This window comes from Athene noctua, chromosome 1 (assembly GCF_965140245.1).
Source record: "Athene noctua chromosome 1, bAthNoc1.hap1.1, whole genome shotgun sequence".
Classification (NCBI taxonomy): Eukaryota; Metazoa; Chordata; class Aves; order Strigiformes; family Strigidae; genus Athene; species Athene noctua.
The window spans coordinates 134,342,065-134,361,305 of NC_134037.1; the positions used below are offsets into that span (position 1 = coordinate 134,342,065).

At 40.8% G+C, this 19,241-nt stretch overlaps 1 protein-coding gene across 2 annotated transcripts in view; it reads left to right on the forward strand.

Moving 5' to 3' along the window:
- The window catches only part of GSK3B (glycogen synthase kinase 3 beta), a 153,040-nt gene that overhangs the window by 122,983 nt on the left and 10,816 nt on the right, over positions 1-19,241 (forward strand). The window contains exons 8-10 of one of the 2 annotated variants that reach the window (XM_074897172.1): positions 2,438-2,533; positions 12,779-12,817; positions 15,228-15,414. In XM_074897172.1, the coding sequence (XP_074753273.1) occupies positions 2,438-2,533; positions 12,779-12,817; positions 15,228-15,414 (322 nt within the window). The remainder of the gene's footprint in view (positions 1-2,437; positions 2,534-12,778; positions 12,818-15,227; positions 15,415-19,241) is intronic. The other variant, XM_074897181.1, reaches the window with a different exon arrangement.

The following is a 19,241-nucleotide window of genomic DNA, read 5'->3' on the forward strand; positions in this document are numbered from 1 at the left end:
TCTTCTTAGTAAGGCTATTAAAGGAATTTTTGAGGAGGAGGAGGGTAAAGAATGTAAACATGCTTTTAAAAAAGACCTGTTTATACTAGGGAGGCCTGAAAACTTAGCCTTTAGAAATGGTGGGAGAGCAATACATGTTATACATAAATTTTCAGGAAGTTAAACTAATCAACAAAACTTCCAAGGTTTTGAAAATGGCTTTTATCCTGAATTGGGATGAAAATAGTATTTGCAGGTATGAAATCCCCTCATCTTTCAGAACTGGAAAGCTTTGAGAGCTGCACCATCCTGGTGGGGCAGACAGCTGGGTTTCTGGGAGAAACCAGACAGAAAACCCACAGGGAAAGGTCACGTTTTCCTGTCAATTTTTTTTTTCCTTTGAAAGTTGAGCAAAATGTATGAAATCCTGCAAACACCCGGTTTTCTATCACCTGAGCAAAACCAGCGTTTTCAGACACGCACAGGAAAATCTTCTGCCAGCTCTGAAGGTAACCCTTGGCTTTTAGAGTAGGTGGGATTTAAATCCTGGTTAGCGATGGGAAGGTAGGAGTTATGTGATCATTCATTTTGTACAACTTGTCAGTTAAATCTGTTACCTAAGAAGCAACTGTCTGAACAAGTTGCAGAGTTTATTTCCTCTGCTGCTGCTGTTTATTTAAAAGGTTGCTTTGTGGGTAGCTATTTTAGTTTGTGTTGCACACAGCTCATATTTTAAATAATAAAGAGATACCAAGTTCCTTTCATAGTACCCAATAATAGTTTCTCTGTTGCACAAATAATTAAACAGCAGTTAACTTGCTCTTTTACCCCTTTACCTGACTCTGTAGTGTGCATTTGTGTAATTTCCACTCTTCTAACAGAATGAAAATGTTCACAGATAGCAGAATATGTAACCAAATACTTCTTTACCAAGCAGTAAGGTAGATTGCCAACGTCATGTTGTAGATTATTTGTTTCGTGATGGTGACAGTACAGTCTGAGATGAGGTGATAACATGCTAATCTGCATGACAAGAGATTTGTCACAGGGCAAGAATAGTGTGGCTACAGAGTTCCTATAGGAAGGTGAACCTGAGCTCAGCATAGAGGAGCAACTCCTCTGCCCTCTTCTCTCTGCAGAACAAAAGCACACCGAGAAAACAACAGGATTCCTTGAACACGCTTTGCGGTTTTTATATATAGGTAGAAGGCAATGGCTCCCTTATGCTTGGTGCTAACTGAACACAGAGCACTAATATCATATTGTCTGTCTTATTCCCTGAAAGGATTTCCAGAATCCTTTCAAAATCTCTCCACCCCTACAAAAAGATGTGCGATTGTGTGTTACTTCCTGTACAACTACTTATTTGCATGTATAAATAACATTGTGCAGATTCTGGGAATGAGGAATATAAATTTGTAAAAGTGAACCAGACAGGGGTGGTATGTATTTTAGGTGCTTCCAGGTTAGGTTTAAATTAAGTTTATCTTCCATGTGGAAATACTGGGGTGAGGAACCACCACCAAAACCCACACATTTTGACGTGGAGGTGCGGAGCCTGTCTGGCTCCCCTCAGCAGTTACTGGCTGATGTTTTAAGCTCCTCAGGGGGATGCTGTTAATGACTTGTAAAACACAGTCTGTGCTACTGGTTTGATCCTTGATCAGCCATATGCAGTGAGCTGCAATCCCCAGATGTGTTCAGCAGTACTAGTTTATAACAGTCTTGACTCTCTTTCCCTTTGAAATAACGCTAACTTTGAGAAAGATGCTTGTATTTTGTGAAAAACTATAGAAGATAATTAAATTTTGGACACTGGGCTTGAAGCATGAACTGAATTGCCAGCAAGAGACTACTGAGGTTGGAGCAAGGGCATCAAAGATGATGGAGGGACTGGAGCATCTGTCACATGAGGGGTGGCTGCAAGAGCTGGGTCTTGTTCAGCCTGAGGCAGAGAAGGCTCAGGGGGGTCTCATCAATGAGCATAAATACTCAGTGGGAGGGAATGAGGGAGCAGCAGCCAGGCTCTTCTCGGTGGTGCCTGCTGACTGGGTAAGAAGGCAGCGGTATAAAGTAAAACACATGATACTTCATTTGAATGCAAGAAAATGCTCTTTTTACTGTGAGGGTGCATAAAAGCTGGAGCAGGTTGCCCAGAGAGGTTGTAAAGTCTCCTTCTGTGGAAATGCTAAAAATCTAGTATTGGGCAACCTGCCTCCAGCTGACCCTCCTTGAGCAGGGAGGTTGGATCAGAAGCTCCCAGGAAAGGGAGGTCCCTTTCAACTGAAATGGTTCTGCAAAAGTTTTGTAGATTTGTTCTCAACACTGTATTAACTTGCTAGTTACACAGATTGACTTGAGTTGTATCAATATGTGATATGATTGTGAAACCATATGAATACAAAGCATATCTAAGCAATTTGTCTTTTTTTTTTTTTTTTTTTTACCTCATTTCTAGGTTCTGGGGACGCCTACAAGGGAGCAAATTAGAGAAATGAATCCAAACTATACTGAATTCAAATTCCCTCAGATTAAGGCACATCCATGGACTAAGGTGAGTCTATATGAACTGAATAATAAAGACATGTGAGCTGAAAGTAAAAATTCAAGGAGTTCAGTTTGTTCAGTGCCTTGGTGTCTTTCAGTCTAAACTGGGTGCCTTTAACTGAGCTGGGACCTGGTAACTTTTGATGTAGATAAGGAGAAGAAGGTATACTGTAATATACACTGCAGTATCTATTGGTCTGGGGTTTTTTGAGGCTGTCTACAGCTGGGCTTGTTTTTTTTTTAACAATGGTGTGTGTGTGTTTAGAAGACTGCAATATATGTAAATCCTGTCATGCTATAAATTGATATGCATAAAAGTTACCTACAAATGAGAAAGTGTTCCAGTGATACATATGACACTTTTGTAATGCTGTTACATAATGTGATGAGGGCTGACAGTCACTTTCTTAACTGGCTCTCTCATAGAGGCTATTATGTTTGTACTCCTATAGATGTGCTGTTGAGGGGGGTTGTTTTTTCTTGGAGTTACTTCTTAAGACTTACTGTTACCTAGCTTTTACATGCAGACAATACTGTAACTTCAAAGAGGAAGCTGCTAGCATTGAAACAAATACATTGCCACACAGTTAAGCTGTTTTCCACATAACAAGGAATGATGAATATTTGATTTGGGACAGGGTATCAATCAGTTAATTAGCCTCTTGGGTGTGAAATAAGTTAAATATTGAGTCTTAAGCAATTGAAGCCTAGGTGTTTAACACTTTTTGCTGCTTGAGAAATGTCTGCTGCAGTTGCAGCATATTCTCATCATATCTTAATGGTTTAGGCTTCCTTCTGCTAAGAAAGTAGTTTGTGTGGAAGGGTTGCATTCCTAGCTGAGCACATGTCCAGGTCTGACTTTTTTGGACCAAATGTTCTGTGGTGGTAGAAACTCTGGATAAACTAATTAGAGCTAATTGATAGCAGGCCATGTACCTGATAGGTACATGCTAGGCCAGACACTGTGAGTCACTATTTTCATGATAGATTCTCCAATGAGTTATACACCACTTTAATTCTCCTTTTCCCCACTAATCCCTGGTTTGCATTTTCATATCAGAGTTTCTTTCTCTGTGTTAGTTAAGTGATGTTTAATAGTATGAAAGGTCAGTAAATACAGCAAGGCTTTTTAATACCTTATGTTAAGAGGGGAAAAAAATAGGGTAAATGAAATCCCTGGGAGTGGTCTCTTCAATTTTGCATTGCATCATGGTAAAAGTCACAAGAGTAAGTCCAAAAGCCTTATAGCATTCAATATTAGGGCTATATCTGAATTCCTGCAGTGAAGGTGTTTGGATTAGGGGGGGTTAAATTAATATGCAGTGAAGTAGGAGTGCAGAGATGTACTGTAGGACACAGTGAAGCATCTAAGCTAGCAATGCAACTCATCTTCTGCCTGGGAATCATCTGTATGCACTTGATAGTCTGTTAGACCACAACAAAGATCTTTTGGCAAATGGAAGCTTCAAGAAAAAACTGAGACTTCCTTCTATTTGTATGAATGTGTTTTTGGTCTTTCGAAAGGATCACAAGTGAAACTAAGTCATACAAAGAACTGAGGGGAACTTGTCAGAAGATCCAATCTGCATTCTCCATTAGGGCACAATTAGTTTTTGGAGAGCTGTGTTTGCAACATAGCTTCGCATTCTCAAATCATTCTGCACACAACTCTTCCTGATATTGGCTGGGTGTAGAATAGCATGTAAACCGGTTTATTAAAATTGGGTTACATGGTACTTCATTCATGAGATCTGTACTCTTCTTCTTATACAAATGCTGAATTACCAAAATGGATTATCCAGCATGGTGTTGGTAATAATGTTCATCCTCTCAATGTATTACTTCTAAAGATCCTTTTCTCCCAACATTTTGAGGATGTTGAGCCATGAAAGGTTTAAATGGTAGTATTATGTAGAATTGGTGTAACATCTGGTCGCACACATCTGATGGCACGGCAGGGGGCATGTGCATCCTCTTGGAGCATCCGTATAATGGAATTGAAAAGTGTGGGGAAAAAAAACCCTTCTAAACTCTGTCTGTCTAACGAGCAGAAAAGGAATGACTGAAGATATGAAAGTGCAAATGTGTTTTTGTAATGACTATGTATGTAACTAGAGTGCTACAGGTAGTTGCCAGAAGGACTTGAACTTCAAGTTTTAGCCTCAAAAGCACAAACCTTTGCCATCTAAGCTAAAGATTACTGAAGATTACAATAGTTAGACCGTTGTTATTTTTGTAGACTAGTTGTGGCAAGCAGACAGAAGTTAAGGGGGTTTTGTGTGGAAGGACAGCTAGTTTTCAGCGTATTTGAGAGACATTTACTGAGAATATAGTCACTGCCTGCTATAAGCTCTTTGACACAAGGGCGTTCTCCTTATTGCTTTGTGGTGTTTAATACAACATGGATATTTTTCAAAGTTGAGGGTTTTTAAGGTCCTACTTGGAGTTAATTTCATGGAGTGGAGATGCCCAGTGAAGGTGCACGTTTAGTTACTGTCTAGATGTTTAACCTCTTCTATGTAGTCTGGAACTGGCTGCATCCAGACTAATAATCTGTACAAATCTAAGGTCCATGGTTCGCTTTTGTTTTCAAGGTACTTGATCTGCAGGTCTTTGTAGATGGCAGTTAAGAGTTCTCTTTGGAAACTGTAGTACTGAGAGGTTGCAACTGAAATTCAGTGGTGTGGACTTCTGTCAGATTGTCCTCGTTTCTGCTCTGCTCTCTGGGTATTTCTGGCAGTCATAGATATGTTATTTTCCTGCTCAGTATCACTGTGATGGTGTAATCTACATTTGCTGTTACTTACTAGGTGGAGAATAGTGGCTGGTGCTGTAGCAGAATGGAATAGGTTCTGGGTTTTTTTAAAGAACTGGAGAAACTGTTTGAGACTGAATAAGGATGAGTCCATGAAGGGATATTATTTTTCAGATTCATGCAGTTTCAGGCTTAGATTGGAATTTTGAGTAGAAGTCTTACGGCATTTTGAAGTCAACCTTCATAGGTGTATGTTAGACTTTTCAGTAGAAATGGATTGGTGTTATCCGAGTACAGTACTGATACTCAATGTGATGTAGTGATATGAAGAAAGAACTCTATTTAACAAGGGTATTTCTTCATAGATTAGGAGAGTTAACACTCTAAAAAATACTTTTCTGTGCTGCAGCAATAATGCAAGTTTATAGTGCAAACTGTGACTGGTTTTTCAATCTGTTTGAGATTGAATTACTTTTGTAATTTAAGAGCTGGAGTCTCACATTATAAAACGTACGGAGGCGTCTCTTTCTTCTCTCCAATATAGTTCTGTGTTGCCCAAGCACGTGCGTGTTTTTATACCAGTTAGGTGCATGATGCAGATGATGATGGGAGTTCAGTGTGTCCCTGGCCAGCAAAAGAAAAGAGAATCTGAATTTTCCAGGAATCTTTCAAACAGTTCTTCCAAAACAGGACTTATCATTTCTTCTCTGGTACCCCACTCCCACAACCCCAGCCCCAAAATGAGGAATCTGGGACATTTTGGTTCTTTTGCAAGGGGGTCGTCTTCGTAATACTGGAGTGTTTAATTTAGTAAGGCAGCTGTTCTTTTCATCCAGACCTCCCTTTGTTTTCGCTTAGCATAGAATATACTGTATTCATGGAGGTGCATCCTACTGCTTTGTCTGCCTTGGTCTGTGAGTGAGTAGTATTAAGTTACAAGAGAAGGAAGGTTTTGCAGGGGTGGGAATATCTTTTTACTGACTGATACAGTTGGAAAAAAATGGGTAGGCTTTTAGACAGACAGTCATGTCTCCAGGTTTATCTTAGGTCTGAAAACCTCTAGATTTTTTCCAACTGTATCAGCTCATCGAATAAAAGTTATTACCCTTTCTGGAGGCTTTGTTGCTGTTGTTTTCCCTAGGTCAAAACTTCCCTTCTGTGTCTTTCAACCACCTCAATTCCTTGAGCCTTCTTTCTTCTTGGAAGTGCAGTCTAATCTTTATACTTGTTTTCTTCTAACTAAGTTTCATCTATACTGTATAGCTGTGTGACTAGAAAGCCAAGAAGAAAATGAGAGATCAAGTGCAAGGCTGTACATCACAGAGCTGTTGAAGTTCAGCTTTGGCAATTGGCTTTCTCTGAAGCTTTCAACCCTTTGGGACGGGGGCAGGGACAGTGCGGTAACTGAGGAAAGGTCTAAACACGTGCTTCATAAGCTTGCGTTAGGCGTTGCTTACCGTGGCTCCATTACAGCTGGCCTTTATCCTAGCATTACTCAGATGCTACCTTCAGATCTTAAATCCTTGGGGTTATGAAAAACAAAGACAGTGCTGTGATTATTTCCAGAAATATGAAAAATGTCTGTCTGTGATGACGTGCCTTTCCCCTTGCATCCAGCTAGTAAAGGATCTCATTTGAGTGAAACTGTGGTAAATTTAATATAATTATGTACTTTAGGCCTCTTCTGCATGGGGGAGATGACTTATTTGGATTTTTTTCCCCACTCAAGGAGACCTTCCCCGTGTTTGCTGGTAATGGCAGTATAATGAACTGACTTATCTGTTGAGCTACAAGTGTGCCCATGGTTCATGATGGCATAACACACAACAGCTTATAGCAGCAAAGGCTGTTTTCTTTAGTCAAATCATAACCTCTGCCTTGTCTCCATTGTATAGATGTTGGAGCAGTTTCCACTGCAGGCAGCTTTTTAAAATAGACAGTGTGTCTCTTCAGTGATCTGTGGTTTAGTGGCCTTTGTCTCTCCTGTTCTGAAGATATGTGCAAGATTGTTTACATGTGCAAGCACTTTCTCAGTATGCAGTTGATAAGTTTGAGTGTACTCAAAAGAATGGCTTTGTTCACCATCCCCACATTTGTAGCTAGCTGGTGTCTGAATCATCATTTCCAAGTCAGTGTTGAGATGGAAAAAGACAGGAGTCATTTGTCTATCAGTGAGAGAGAGAGAAAAACTGTCGTGTCTAGATTGGTTTTGAGTATCTCTGCCCTTCTGCAGTGCACTCTTGTGGGTGACTACACGAGGACATGTCTCTGCAGCACTTTGCCATCACAATAAAATTGCAGCAAAGTCCCTCCCAACTTCATAAGCGTGTCCTTTTTTTTTTCTTTTTTCGTTATTTATACTGTTCAGAGTTCTCTTCTGTCTGTGTCTTTCAGCCAGATTATTATAGCAGAGGAAAACAGTGACTAAGATGAAACTTCAGGCTGTAGCTCAACCCTTCTGGCACTTCTCCAAAGCAATTGGCCACTCGTGGCTGCAGCTGAAGCTGTGCAGAACCACAGTGGTTGTATTACAGAGTAGCTTTGGATATTGACTTTAGCATCCATATTTCTATTTTATGTAATAATTTCTCCTAATATTATAAAATACTTGGGAAATACTTTCGTCTGAGTATCCCCTCTGTCTGTGTATATTCTTTGTATATGTTTTACCATACTAATCACTTTACCTTGAATGTTGAATTTTTCTGTGCTTGTAGCAGACAGTCATGTCATCTTCCCCACTCCGAGACTGGGACGTAGAGAGTCCGGTCTCTCTCATGAGTATATTTTTCCACCCTCCTGAATTGGTTTCATGTCTTCATCCTGTCCTACTCCTGCTTTCCTGGTTCTTGTCTGTTTTTTAAGCAGATTGTTTTGCTTGTAATGTTTCCAAAATGACTGCTCATACTGTAGATTAGAGGAAGAATACCAAACAGTAAAATGGATAGACAGCTTGTTTTGTCACTTCTAATTATAACTGATGACAAAAGAAAGTGAAAATTCTTTTGTCAGAAATCTTGTAAGTGGACTTGCATTTGAATTAAAGCTGAAAATGCAAACTTTTCTTTCTGAGATTGGGGTCTGGTCTTTTGTAGAGCCACAAAGTTGCAGTGGAGATGAGATGGTGCTTTGAGTGCAGTTTCATAATTGGCATAAATTCATCATGGAGCGGGGTCAGTTCTCTACCTCCCACCTGCATGTTCCTGATGCCTCCCTTCTGCATTATTGTTTGTATAGTAACAAAATCCTCTTGAATAAGACGAAAGTTCAGGATTTGGATTACCTTTCTTACCTGGCTGACCATTCAGCCCCGACTGCAAGTGTTGGGACAAGGGAACAGGGCAGACCTGCGTGGCCAGGAGGAGGACAGAACTGTCTTTCTCAGTGTGAACTGGAGGCAATTTGTGCCTGTTGTGAAACTGTGCCCTGACCTCTTTTTGAAGAGTACAGTTCTGTTTTTCACTTGGTGTGTAATGACTTTCCAAGCAATGAGTGAAAACAGCTCTGCTGGAGACTATCTTAAAAGAAAAAGAAAAAAACAACCAAGTTTTTCTTGCTCCTTCTGTAGGAACAATGTTTTTTTGACAGTGTAAATCTCTTCTCTCCATCTAAAGCATGAGAAAAGAAGCCAGGTGTGTTGGGTGGTAAATTACCCTGCTTCTGCCCGATTTGTATGCAGTAAAGAAAATGCTGCTTAACAATAAGTGAGCAAGCACTAATGTAACATTGAGATGATTTGCATTAGTGCAACTATGGAAATCAAATGTTAAGTTTAACATGTCTTCTGCAACGTACCATCTGTTTAGCCATCCCGTTGCAACAAATCTATCTAGGCTGTTCATAGCGGCTGTCCCATCGAGGCTGAGAGTGCTTACAGAGGTATATTTTTGGGGGTCCTCTCTGAGAAGAAGGGGAGCTGTTTTGTTCTGCTTAGCTTTGTTGCTTTCCTTTAGAGCTTGATAGAAGCAGAGCACATGCACTGGGTAATAAACGCTAGCTTGTTCTGTCTCCGCTGGGTCCTCAATGGAAGGAGCCCAGTAACAAGTGTGTGGTCTCAACAAGAAGTAGCTTTGGAGACAGGTTCCTGGTCCTGTTCCCAGTTCTGTGTTGGCTCATTTGTAAGCCACTTAACCCTCCTGCCTTTATTTCATTTTCCCTATCTGTGTAAGTGCCATCTGACAGGGATTCTTGACTAATAAGGCATTCACTATTTCTGAGTTGTTTTTTAGAAAAAACATAGGGGAATTTAATCAGAGAAGGAAGTTGAGGGGCTTATATACATTTTGAAACAACTCCCAACACCAGTGGCTCTTTCATGGGCTTTTTTAAACCTTCATTTATATCACGTGAGTTTTATGCACTTCAGAATAGCCAAATGGCGCATTTCAGAAATCCCGTTCTCAAACTCTTAGGCCCTTGGAACAAGACTAGTCCCAAGGGCAGAGCTTCAGCTGCAGCTTTGGGTTTATTTCTGTCAGGTAGAGCTCAGTGCATCTATTGCTGTCTTGCATGTGTCTCTTCCCTCTCCTTTTGTGTTTATTAACATGTCATGTTTATCATAAGCCTTACTATGTTAAACTTGCATGACTGAAATACCGCTTCATGTCATAAAGTTGTGGTAATCATATTGTGTGATTGCGTTTTTAAAAAGTTGATTTGAGGGTTGTGTACTATGACTTTGCCTGTAAACAAGTGTACAGGCTTTTGGTTGAAGGGAGGAGCTTTCTGTCTTACCTAATGTGCCATCAAAAATGTGCTTACAAACCAAAAGGAGATGTGCACAGACTGTCAGCCTGAATTGGTGGTGTGGGTGGCTCTTGGCAAAGCACATGAGTCTCTGAAACTGGTGAGGAAATTTTTAACCGTGGTGTCACAAACTTGATGCGTTAGCAACAGATGTCATCTTCATAAGCCTCTGCTCTCTTTGGGAGCACAGCATGCAAGCGGTATTCACAATCTGCATGCAAAACGCACAGTGGTTGATGGCATGAAGTCATGTCTTTTAATACACACTGGCTAGAAGAGCACCTTGGTGTAACATTGTGAAGCTTTGGCTTTGGGGCTTAATTAGACCAAGACGACGGAGCTCCGTGTTGTGCATGGAAAATCTGTTTTGAAGAATGTCGATGAACTGAAAGTCAGAGCAACCATTCTGTTAAAACAATACTTAGCTCTTGCCCCATGTGGTTGTATTTGAGAGCTGAATGCTGATGCAAGTGAAGTGAAATAGGAGAATCCTATGCTTTCTATCCTTTTTTCTTCTGTCTTTCCATACATGCAAAAAAATAAAATTCAGAAGGGGCGTGAGCTCTGCTACACTGGTAGGAACTATTTCAAATTAGTAAGATAAAATGTGATGGCTCTGCTAGTGTATAAAGACTTCATCTAACTTGAAGTCACCTGGGGACAAGAGCCTCATAGTGCACGAGGGGCATTTAAGCCTAGCAGTCGTTTTTTAAATGTTGGGGAAGGTGATAGTTCCAAAAAAATGAAGGGGGAGTAACATAAAAAAATTCACATTGACAGCAGTGTGACTTAGACAGGAGAGAGGAGTGTGTCTGGCCTTGCTGTCTAGCTCTTACGCTCTGCCAGTATTTGAGCATCACCAGCATGCCTGAACAAAGAAAGAACTTGCGCTGGTCCCTCAGCTTTTTGGTGAGGTATAAATTTATTGGTATCTGGGAGGGCAGGGGGAAACAAAGGCACCAAAAGCTGTGGCTTTGGATGAGTCGGCATTTCCATTTGACATGATCATTCAGAGATTTTTGTAACTCATCCAAAAAAAAAAACCAACAAAACCCAACAACCAAAAAAACAGCAACCTGGGTCTCAGCCTGAAATTCATTTGCTTTGCAGAAACAAGAGGTTTTGAGTTATGCAAGTGCAAATTTTCCTTGAAGAATATTGTATGTAAAGCCTTTTTTTGCATTTGTTTATCTCCAAAACAGGTTCATTTTTTAAAATGAAAACTTGAGCCTTCGGTCCCTCCTGTGGACAAATAGCCTTACACAAGGTCTTGTTTCATTTTAGAAAAATGAATTGCTGCGCCGGTGGGGTAGTATTTGATTGCTTTAAAAGTTCCTGTCAGTGTTTTATTTTTGTTTTTCGTTTGTGGACTTGCTGTGCCTTTTGCCCGGCCATATTTAGTCTGCATACTAAATGTTAGTCCGCCCAAACACTTTACTTTGTGCACTTAGCTTTTTTCCTTTTTTTTCTTTTCTCCTTTTTTCTTTCTTTTTTTTTTTTTTTTTCCTTTTGCTTTCACCCAAATGTATTTTAGACCGAGACAGACTTTGCTCCGATGGGCCGGATTTTAGTCCGTGCACTAAATTTTAGTCCGCAGACTAAAAATAATCCGCGGATTATTTACTAGATTGATTCCCTCACTGAGAACTACAGAGACCTTAAACTCCTGCTGAGCTGTACACGCGAGGGGCTTCACGGCTCACAGGTCCCACCGTCTGTCCATCCTCCCAGCCCTTCCCGCCATGGAGCTCCGGCCTGGCATTGCCTTGGCGCCCCGTGGCACGGAAGTGCTGGCGTACCCGTTGCCGCCGTGGGTGGCAGCCGCTCATGTAGTTCTCGGTGGGCGAATTGGGCAGCTTTCCCGGTGAAACTGTGTTGAATGGGAAGAGCTAAAAGACTGCAGGGGGTTTTGCTTTTATTTCTTAGGGCGTTATTCAAAAGGGAGGTGGGAGGGGACAAATTGAGGGGAAAAAAATTTCTTAAGTAATGGGTGTGACGGGTATGAGGGGGAATAAACCCGTAATAGAGAGAAATTCAGTCCATACCCGCACTCCTGAGGTGGTACGTCCAGTTCCTGAAGAATCCTAAAGAGATAACGCCAGCAAACAAAATCCAGTGGAGGGGGAAGTCAATCCAAAATGGAGAATAATCCGCGGCGGCCTGAGGCACTCATAGTTCACACAAATTAAAAGCATCCAAATTCAAAGTACAGATCTCGGATTTTTACTTTCTCTTCAGCACAAATTATAAATTGCTAGGGGGTTGGTTTTGGGGGAAAAAACCAAAACCACCTTTACATTGTGTCTTTGGGACAGATTTACAAGTGGGATGCGCCTTTGGGGACAAACTAATTTGGCCCCATTGTCTGTGGACGTTTATATCCAGGACCAAGGACTGAAAATTCTTTATGATGGGAATTTCAATTACCCTTTTAGTTCAAGTTAGAGTTTTGATTTCAATTTTTTTTATTTTTTTAGTAAATGCACTGGCATTGGAACATAAATTTAATATAGAAATGGTTCTATACTATGCCTCACCATTGCACAATCGAATTTTTTTGGCATACACTGTGGTGAAGTTGGACTTGCTGCTATGGAGACTGATGTTTAAAGTTTCTAATTGTATAAACATTTTCTATGTCCCCCACACCATGGATTTCTTATAATATTGGCTATATTTTTCCTTGCTGGACTATTCTCTTTTGGATTGACTCCCCCTGTTTGGATTATTTCACTGCATTATCATCTTTAGGACTCGTCAGGAACAGGACATTTCACCTCAGGAGTACGGGTATGTACTTAAAACATTTTTTCAAATTACTAGGCCTAGCCTTGGGGGAAAAAAGAAAAAAAAGATAAATGCTAGAAGTGGAATGTTTGAGTTCAAACCATGTCCTTGAGGCAGCAGCCAGGCAAATGTAACACAAGGTGATAGAGATGATACGGGCACAGACCTGTAACTGACTTCATGTGTTAGTCAGCACTTGTTGCAGGGGGGGGCCATGTGAGGCCTTCTAATTTATTTATTTAATTCCACCCCCCCACACCCCCCTCCTCCCTGGTTTGAAGCAGTTAGGGCAGACTTGGGGAACTGCCTACCCTGAGTGTCCAATTACAGATCCAAAGACAGGCTGAGCCGTTCTCAACAGGGTGTAAGAGACAGATGTTAGGGTTTCACTGACTTAAAAATGAGGAGTTTGAGTTGGACACGAGTACTCCTTTTACAGAGGGCAGATTTGTGACTGTCTGCCTCCTGATTTGGTCAAGATAAAGGCTTGTTGTCTTTGTCTTAAGGAAAAAAAAAGATTTTTTTTTTTCTTTTTAAAATCTGTGTAGTAGCTGATAGGTGAGCTGTCCTGAGGAAAAAACACAGCTAAGAGTGAAGTACTTCAGTTTCAAGCCTGTGGTAAATCAAGCTTGTTACGACATCAGTGTGAAGGTGCATGAGGGAGACCTCAGTAGTTTTACCTCATGTTAAATACCAAGTGACTTCACTTCTGTAGATTTACCTCAAGACATACTCATTTGTGTTACTTCCCATGGAGTAAAAAAAAAAACAAACAAGCGGGTTTTTTTTGTTTCTTTTTTTTGTTTGTTTGGTTGATTGGTTGGTTTTTTTAATTGGAGACAGGCTTAGGTTTTGTTCTGGTCATGCTGTGACTTGGGAGTGATACTTGCATCCAGTGTGCACTGTGATCAGCAGTCTGAGCTCTGCCGGCAGTGGTTGCAAAGCAGCTTCTGCTGCCCCTCTGTGAGACCATACGGTCACAGCACAGTGGTCAGCAGAAGTTCTCTGCCAGCAGTGTTAAGCTAAAGCCTTTCTTTTTGTCATTATAGGCCTCGTGGGAAAAATTTTTTTGTTTGTTTTGCAATAACCTAGTAGTAGAAATAAATTCTGCTCTTTCAGTACCTGGCTCTTTGACTCCCCTAGTCAGGGTTCCCTGCCACATAAGTTAGTACAGCACACATTGCAGCAAACCTGGTGCTCCTGAGCCAGCTGGGCGCCAAGGGGATAAAATATCAGTCCCTGGAGAACTTAGCCTTTGTGTTTGATTCTCATTCAAGAGAGCTTATGTGTCTTTGGTTTAAAACTTAAGGAATGCCTGTGCAAGTTCCTCATCTGCAATTAATCAGCATGTCGTGCACTGAATTTTTTTGCTCCTTGGTGCTGTGTGGCTTGGGTTCACCTGCACTGGTGCAAAAGCATTTTGGATTAGCTCAGTTGTTACCAAAAATGCTGGCATCAGAACTTAACACTTGCACCAACCCCACTCCCTTTTCCCCAGTCTGCATACTGCCTGCAACATAGCAAGAGACAGGTGCTCGAGGAGGCCATCCAGGTCATGTACATGATTAACTCATATTTTGGTTTTGACATAATGAGAAAGGAGGATGGGAGTGTGATTAGCGGTGGGTAGAACCGTTCTTAAAGGTTTAAAACAAAGCTGCAGTGAAGACCTCCCTTTTTGTAATCACTCAAGGTAAAAATCTGTTAGAGTAAAATATTTGGTTCTCTTGATGCAATTTTCAGCTGTCCTTACAAACACCAAATGTGCAGGAATTATCCCAGTAAACTTAAGGGTATGACTTGCCAGAATAAGGTCACAGAAGGAGTAACTTGCAAATTAGAACTAGACGTTTCCTGCACCCCACCCAAGCTTTCCTTGTTGTTCTCCAAAGTTGAACAGCAGCCTCCATAGCAACAATCTGACCTGCCTGCTTGCAAAAGTCCATGTTAGTTAAGACTTCATTCACTAGCCAAGAAAAAAACCCAACCCAAAACCATAGTGGGGGCCTTATTCAATTTTTATGTTCAGTGAATCCTGCTCATTTGAACCCTCCTCCCCACCTTCACTCCACCCCATATGCATGGCTGGCAGCACCTGTGTGTGTTTATCATGATTTTTGAATGAGTTTCCTCTTCATTCTTAAAGTTGTTTTTCTGAGTGCGCTCTCATGAAGTCTCTTGCTGGCATTGCACCTTCACTCTAGTGCAAGATGTTGCAATTAACCCTTTCTCAACCCCAGGAACTGGATTTTCCCATACTTACTGGAGGACTTTGATTAGCACAAACCACAAGTTTGTTCCAGCTTGTTGGGCAATGAGAGGTTTAATTGCTCTGACTTGCTTCTGGTCAGCAAAGAAAAGAAACATACCCAGACAACCTGTTCTCCTTGCTTGTTGGTTGGTTTTTTTTCAGGTCTTCCGGCCCCGCACTCCACCAGAAGCAATTGCGCTATGTAGCCGTCTGTTGGAGTACACCCCCACTGCCCGCCTGACTCCCCTGGAGGCCTGTGCGCACTCTTTCTTCGATGAACTACGGGACCCAAATGTCAAGTTACCAAATGGGCGAGAGAAACCTGCACTCTTCAATTTCACCACTCAAGGTAGCCTGTGAGCGTTGAAAGATCCCTTCTTAAGGAAGAAGCACTGGGATAAATGTTTGTTTTAATGCAGATACCACTCCCTCAAAATTAAAAATCTTGGGCAGGACTGAGGTTGTTAAGCAGTTGCATAACTGGCTGTCCATTTCAAAAAGAGAGGAAAGAGACTTGGAGAAATGGCTTCTGGAATTTTCAGGTGCCTGGTGCTTTCAATTCAAATTTCATGCAGGGTACCGAGGGTTGTTACTGTTCTATTGCATCACGAAGGCTTATATTTGCAGTTCAGTGTCTGCAACCTAGCTGATGGTTTTGTGTGAAATACCACAGTCAGTGGACGTGGAGATTAGATTATCATTTTGGAGATGATCCTGCTCCTTCATACCTGAAAGGCTATAGCAAGGAGTAATGCATATTAGGTTTGGCAGAGAGGTTTGTAGCATTGCTGCCTATTTGGTTCTGGATGTGAGATAAATACAGAGGCTGTAGTGTCCAGATTTTATGTGCTGTACAGTTTGTCTGGCATTACATTGACTCAGTCATTTAGAAACTGTAAAAATGACGGACAGGTAACTTTTTTATTTGAAGCCAGACTGGTATCAAATTTAAAACCATTCATGTATTTTTTTCCACAGAAGTCAGAAATGTAAAACTGATATCCCCCCTAGAACAGTTTTGCCTGCCAAGACAGAAAATGTGAGAAGTATGGCATACAAATATGCTAGTAATTAATTTTGGAGCGCGCTTTTTAAAAGTGATTAGCTGCCAATTCTCACCCTTTGAGCAAGAATAGATCTGAGTGCATTTTCTGTTGAAAGTCTAAAACACCTTTTGGCTCAGTTATCGTTGGTGTAATTTTTCAAACTCTTTACTGCATGCAGTGCCCATCTGCCAAAATGTGAAACCAGAACCCTCTCCTTCAACATGTGGAGGCTTTTTATTTAAAAAAAAAAAAAAAGGGGGGGGGGGACGGGGGGGACGAGGACGACACAGGGAGAGAGGGCCAGAAAGCTTTGTGTCTGTATGTGGTATTTTAAGCTGACTGGAAATAAACTTTTAACTTGCAGAAGGTAAATATATTGAATATACTAAAACTTTTCCAAAGTATGAAGACCTTAAAACGCTGAAGAAAATAGCTTGTGTTTCCAGGTCACTGTCGTCTGTGGTGATTTCTGCATCTGTTGTTAGGAATTTAGTAGTTATGTTCAGGTCCTTCCTTGTTACAGTACTCATGAATTGCCTTTTCTTCTCACTCTTAAGGCCATATTTTGTAATCATAAGATAGTTTCAATTCCAGTATCTTAATACATCTTCACCCCTGTTCTTTTTTGGAAGTATTTCTTAGTGTTTCTTAATGATGTTAAGATTGGGCCTATTCGCTACATGAAAACAAGGATTTTAAAAGGAGTTGGAAAGCTCTATAGTGAGTCTTCTTAAAAATCCTAAGGGGAAAAATAAATGTGTGTATTGGGAATGTGTCCCTGGTTTCCCCCAGGCAGTGTAGAAAGTGCTGGGTAAGCTACCCTAATGCTCAAGCAAATTTAAGCCTACCTCTTTTGCTGTCTTAAGGAGCTGATGTGCTCTGCCCCTGCACAGTGACTCATGGGAATGGCAAGAGAAATTGGTTCCAGTGGAGCAGTTTCCTTAAGATTCAAAAAAGCAGGCTTCTGTCATTGGCAGGTGTCAGTTTTACCATCTGAGAAGGGAAGGCAGGATGGGGTCGTCATTAACACCTTCCCTAAGAAGCTCTGTTGTAGGTGACTAGCCAAACTCAAAAAAAACCCAACCAGGACTGTTTTTTTAAAATAAATACATTGCTTAGCACAGGGTTTTCAAGAGCTTTGTAATTAATAAATATGCAGCAGTGAGTCTCATGTAGAAGCAATCCTGATTACGGCCTCAAGATACACAAGAAGCTTTTGCTCCTCCAGTGACCACTGTGCAGTCCTGGCTTTTTAGCCAGGCTGTGCAAGGTCCCGTTAAATTGGCTAGTCCAGAGCAGAAATCTCAACTGGGAAATAGATCAGGTCATTGGAAATCAGATGATGACTCATGCTGAGTCATCTGTGGTAATTTAAAAAGTAATGAAAGACATCCTTTTGTTTTAAGCAGCATTTGTTTTCAACAGACAATATTAAGTTTTATTTGGCTGTATACAGTTGCCTGAAACCCATGAAGTAAGTAGGAGGTGACTGCAAAAGGCTTGAAGGCAAGACTGTTGGAAATAAGAACATAAATCTGACCATTAATGCATTGGATTGATTTTCAGAAATAACCTAAGCGTCATACCAGATCTGTTGATCTGTGCACTGATGTTTCTCAGATAGCCTAGAAGAAAAGCAGTGAGAGTGTATGGAAGATAAAGATCATGGTCTTTGGCCACCAGCAGTAGTTGGGGGGCATGTAGGTGCTTACTTTATTGTAGAGATGAGATCTGTGAAAGAGAGCTTTTTCTGGTCATTCTTAATGTCTTGTCTGTAAGTTTCTCTTAATATTTAAACAAATGTTATATGCTAATTGGGGTTTTAAAAAAAATATTTTGGCCAAGGAGGTTTCTCCACCAGCCACAGAGCTGCAGTTCAATGGCTGTTAGACCTGCGAGACAGAAAACAATTTTTCTCTTAGCTGATTTTTCAAACAATCTGTGAAATGACTATCATTTCCAAAACTTCTGTAATAAGTTGGTGATTGTGCTGGGTCGCAAATGTTACTGTCACTCCATGTTGGCCATTAAAGACTGTAAAATTTTTCTGTGATTCAGCACTTACAAATGGTTATCATGCTTCTCAATGGCAAATTATTTTTTTTGCTAAAGTGCGGGGGTGTTGTGGTTGGTTTTGTTTAATTTTTTTTTTAATGAGCCTGGCTTGTGACCTTCAAAAAAACATTTCTTCCATATTTATTTATTTTATATAGTGATATATAGAAATAAGCCCCTTCATTTCTAAACAAAGTGTTTCTGGTCACACTGAAATCCTTAGTGTGACCATTTGAGTGCCATCTAGGGTTTTTTTTAGACAGAGTATTTCTGCTCAGGGCACGTGGAGGGTGGAGGAAAGGAGAACAATGAAACTTGTGTGCCTCCCAGCACTCTTCTAGGTTGAGGAGAAACTGCTGGAATAACCTGAGTTATAATACATGGAAAGTTTGTTACTGTGACAAAGCAAACATGATACAAGACTGATTTTTCCAGGGGATTCTGGGAATGTTCATGTATCAAATGTAACAACACTGAAAAAGAACACTGTGTTGTTTCCCAACACCAAGCATTTTCTTGTGTTTAGGGAATGAAGGTGATCCAGTGTTCTAGTAAAACTGGACATTTTCATTTCTGCACTTCATTGGACTGCTGCAACTGGCTGAAAATGGCATGATTTGATCAGGAGAAAGCCAAAGATGTTTTCCCAGCTGATGTGAATGGGAGTGAGATCTCATGAATTGGGATAGCTAGTCTGTTCACATCATGGTATTGAAAACTTTGGCTTGCCTTGATCACAATACCTTCTTGGAACAGTATTGGCTGTAATTAACGCAACCTTGAATTGCAAGTCTAATTTAGGTAAGCGGGCAACAACTGCAGTTCAACAACTTGTACAAATACTGCGTTGGAAATCACTGAGAACAGAGGTTCTCAGTACTGTGTAAACTGCAGATACCCAGGTCAAGCTTTTTCCTCAGTATTGACATGTCTCATCCTGACAGACAGGATAGCTGCAAAAATACAGTAGAACGAAAATTTCAAGCAAGTTCTCAAGCAAAGCTGCTATTAAAGTACAGCCAAAAGAGTTCCATTTCTTTTGGTTATTTCTTCTCTGAAATGACCTGCTCCTCTA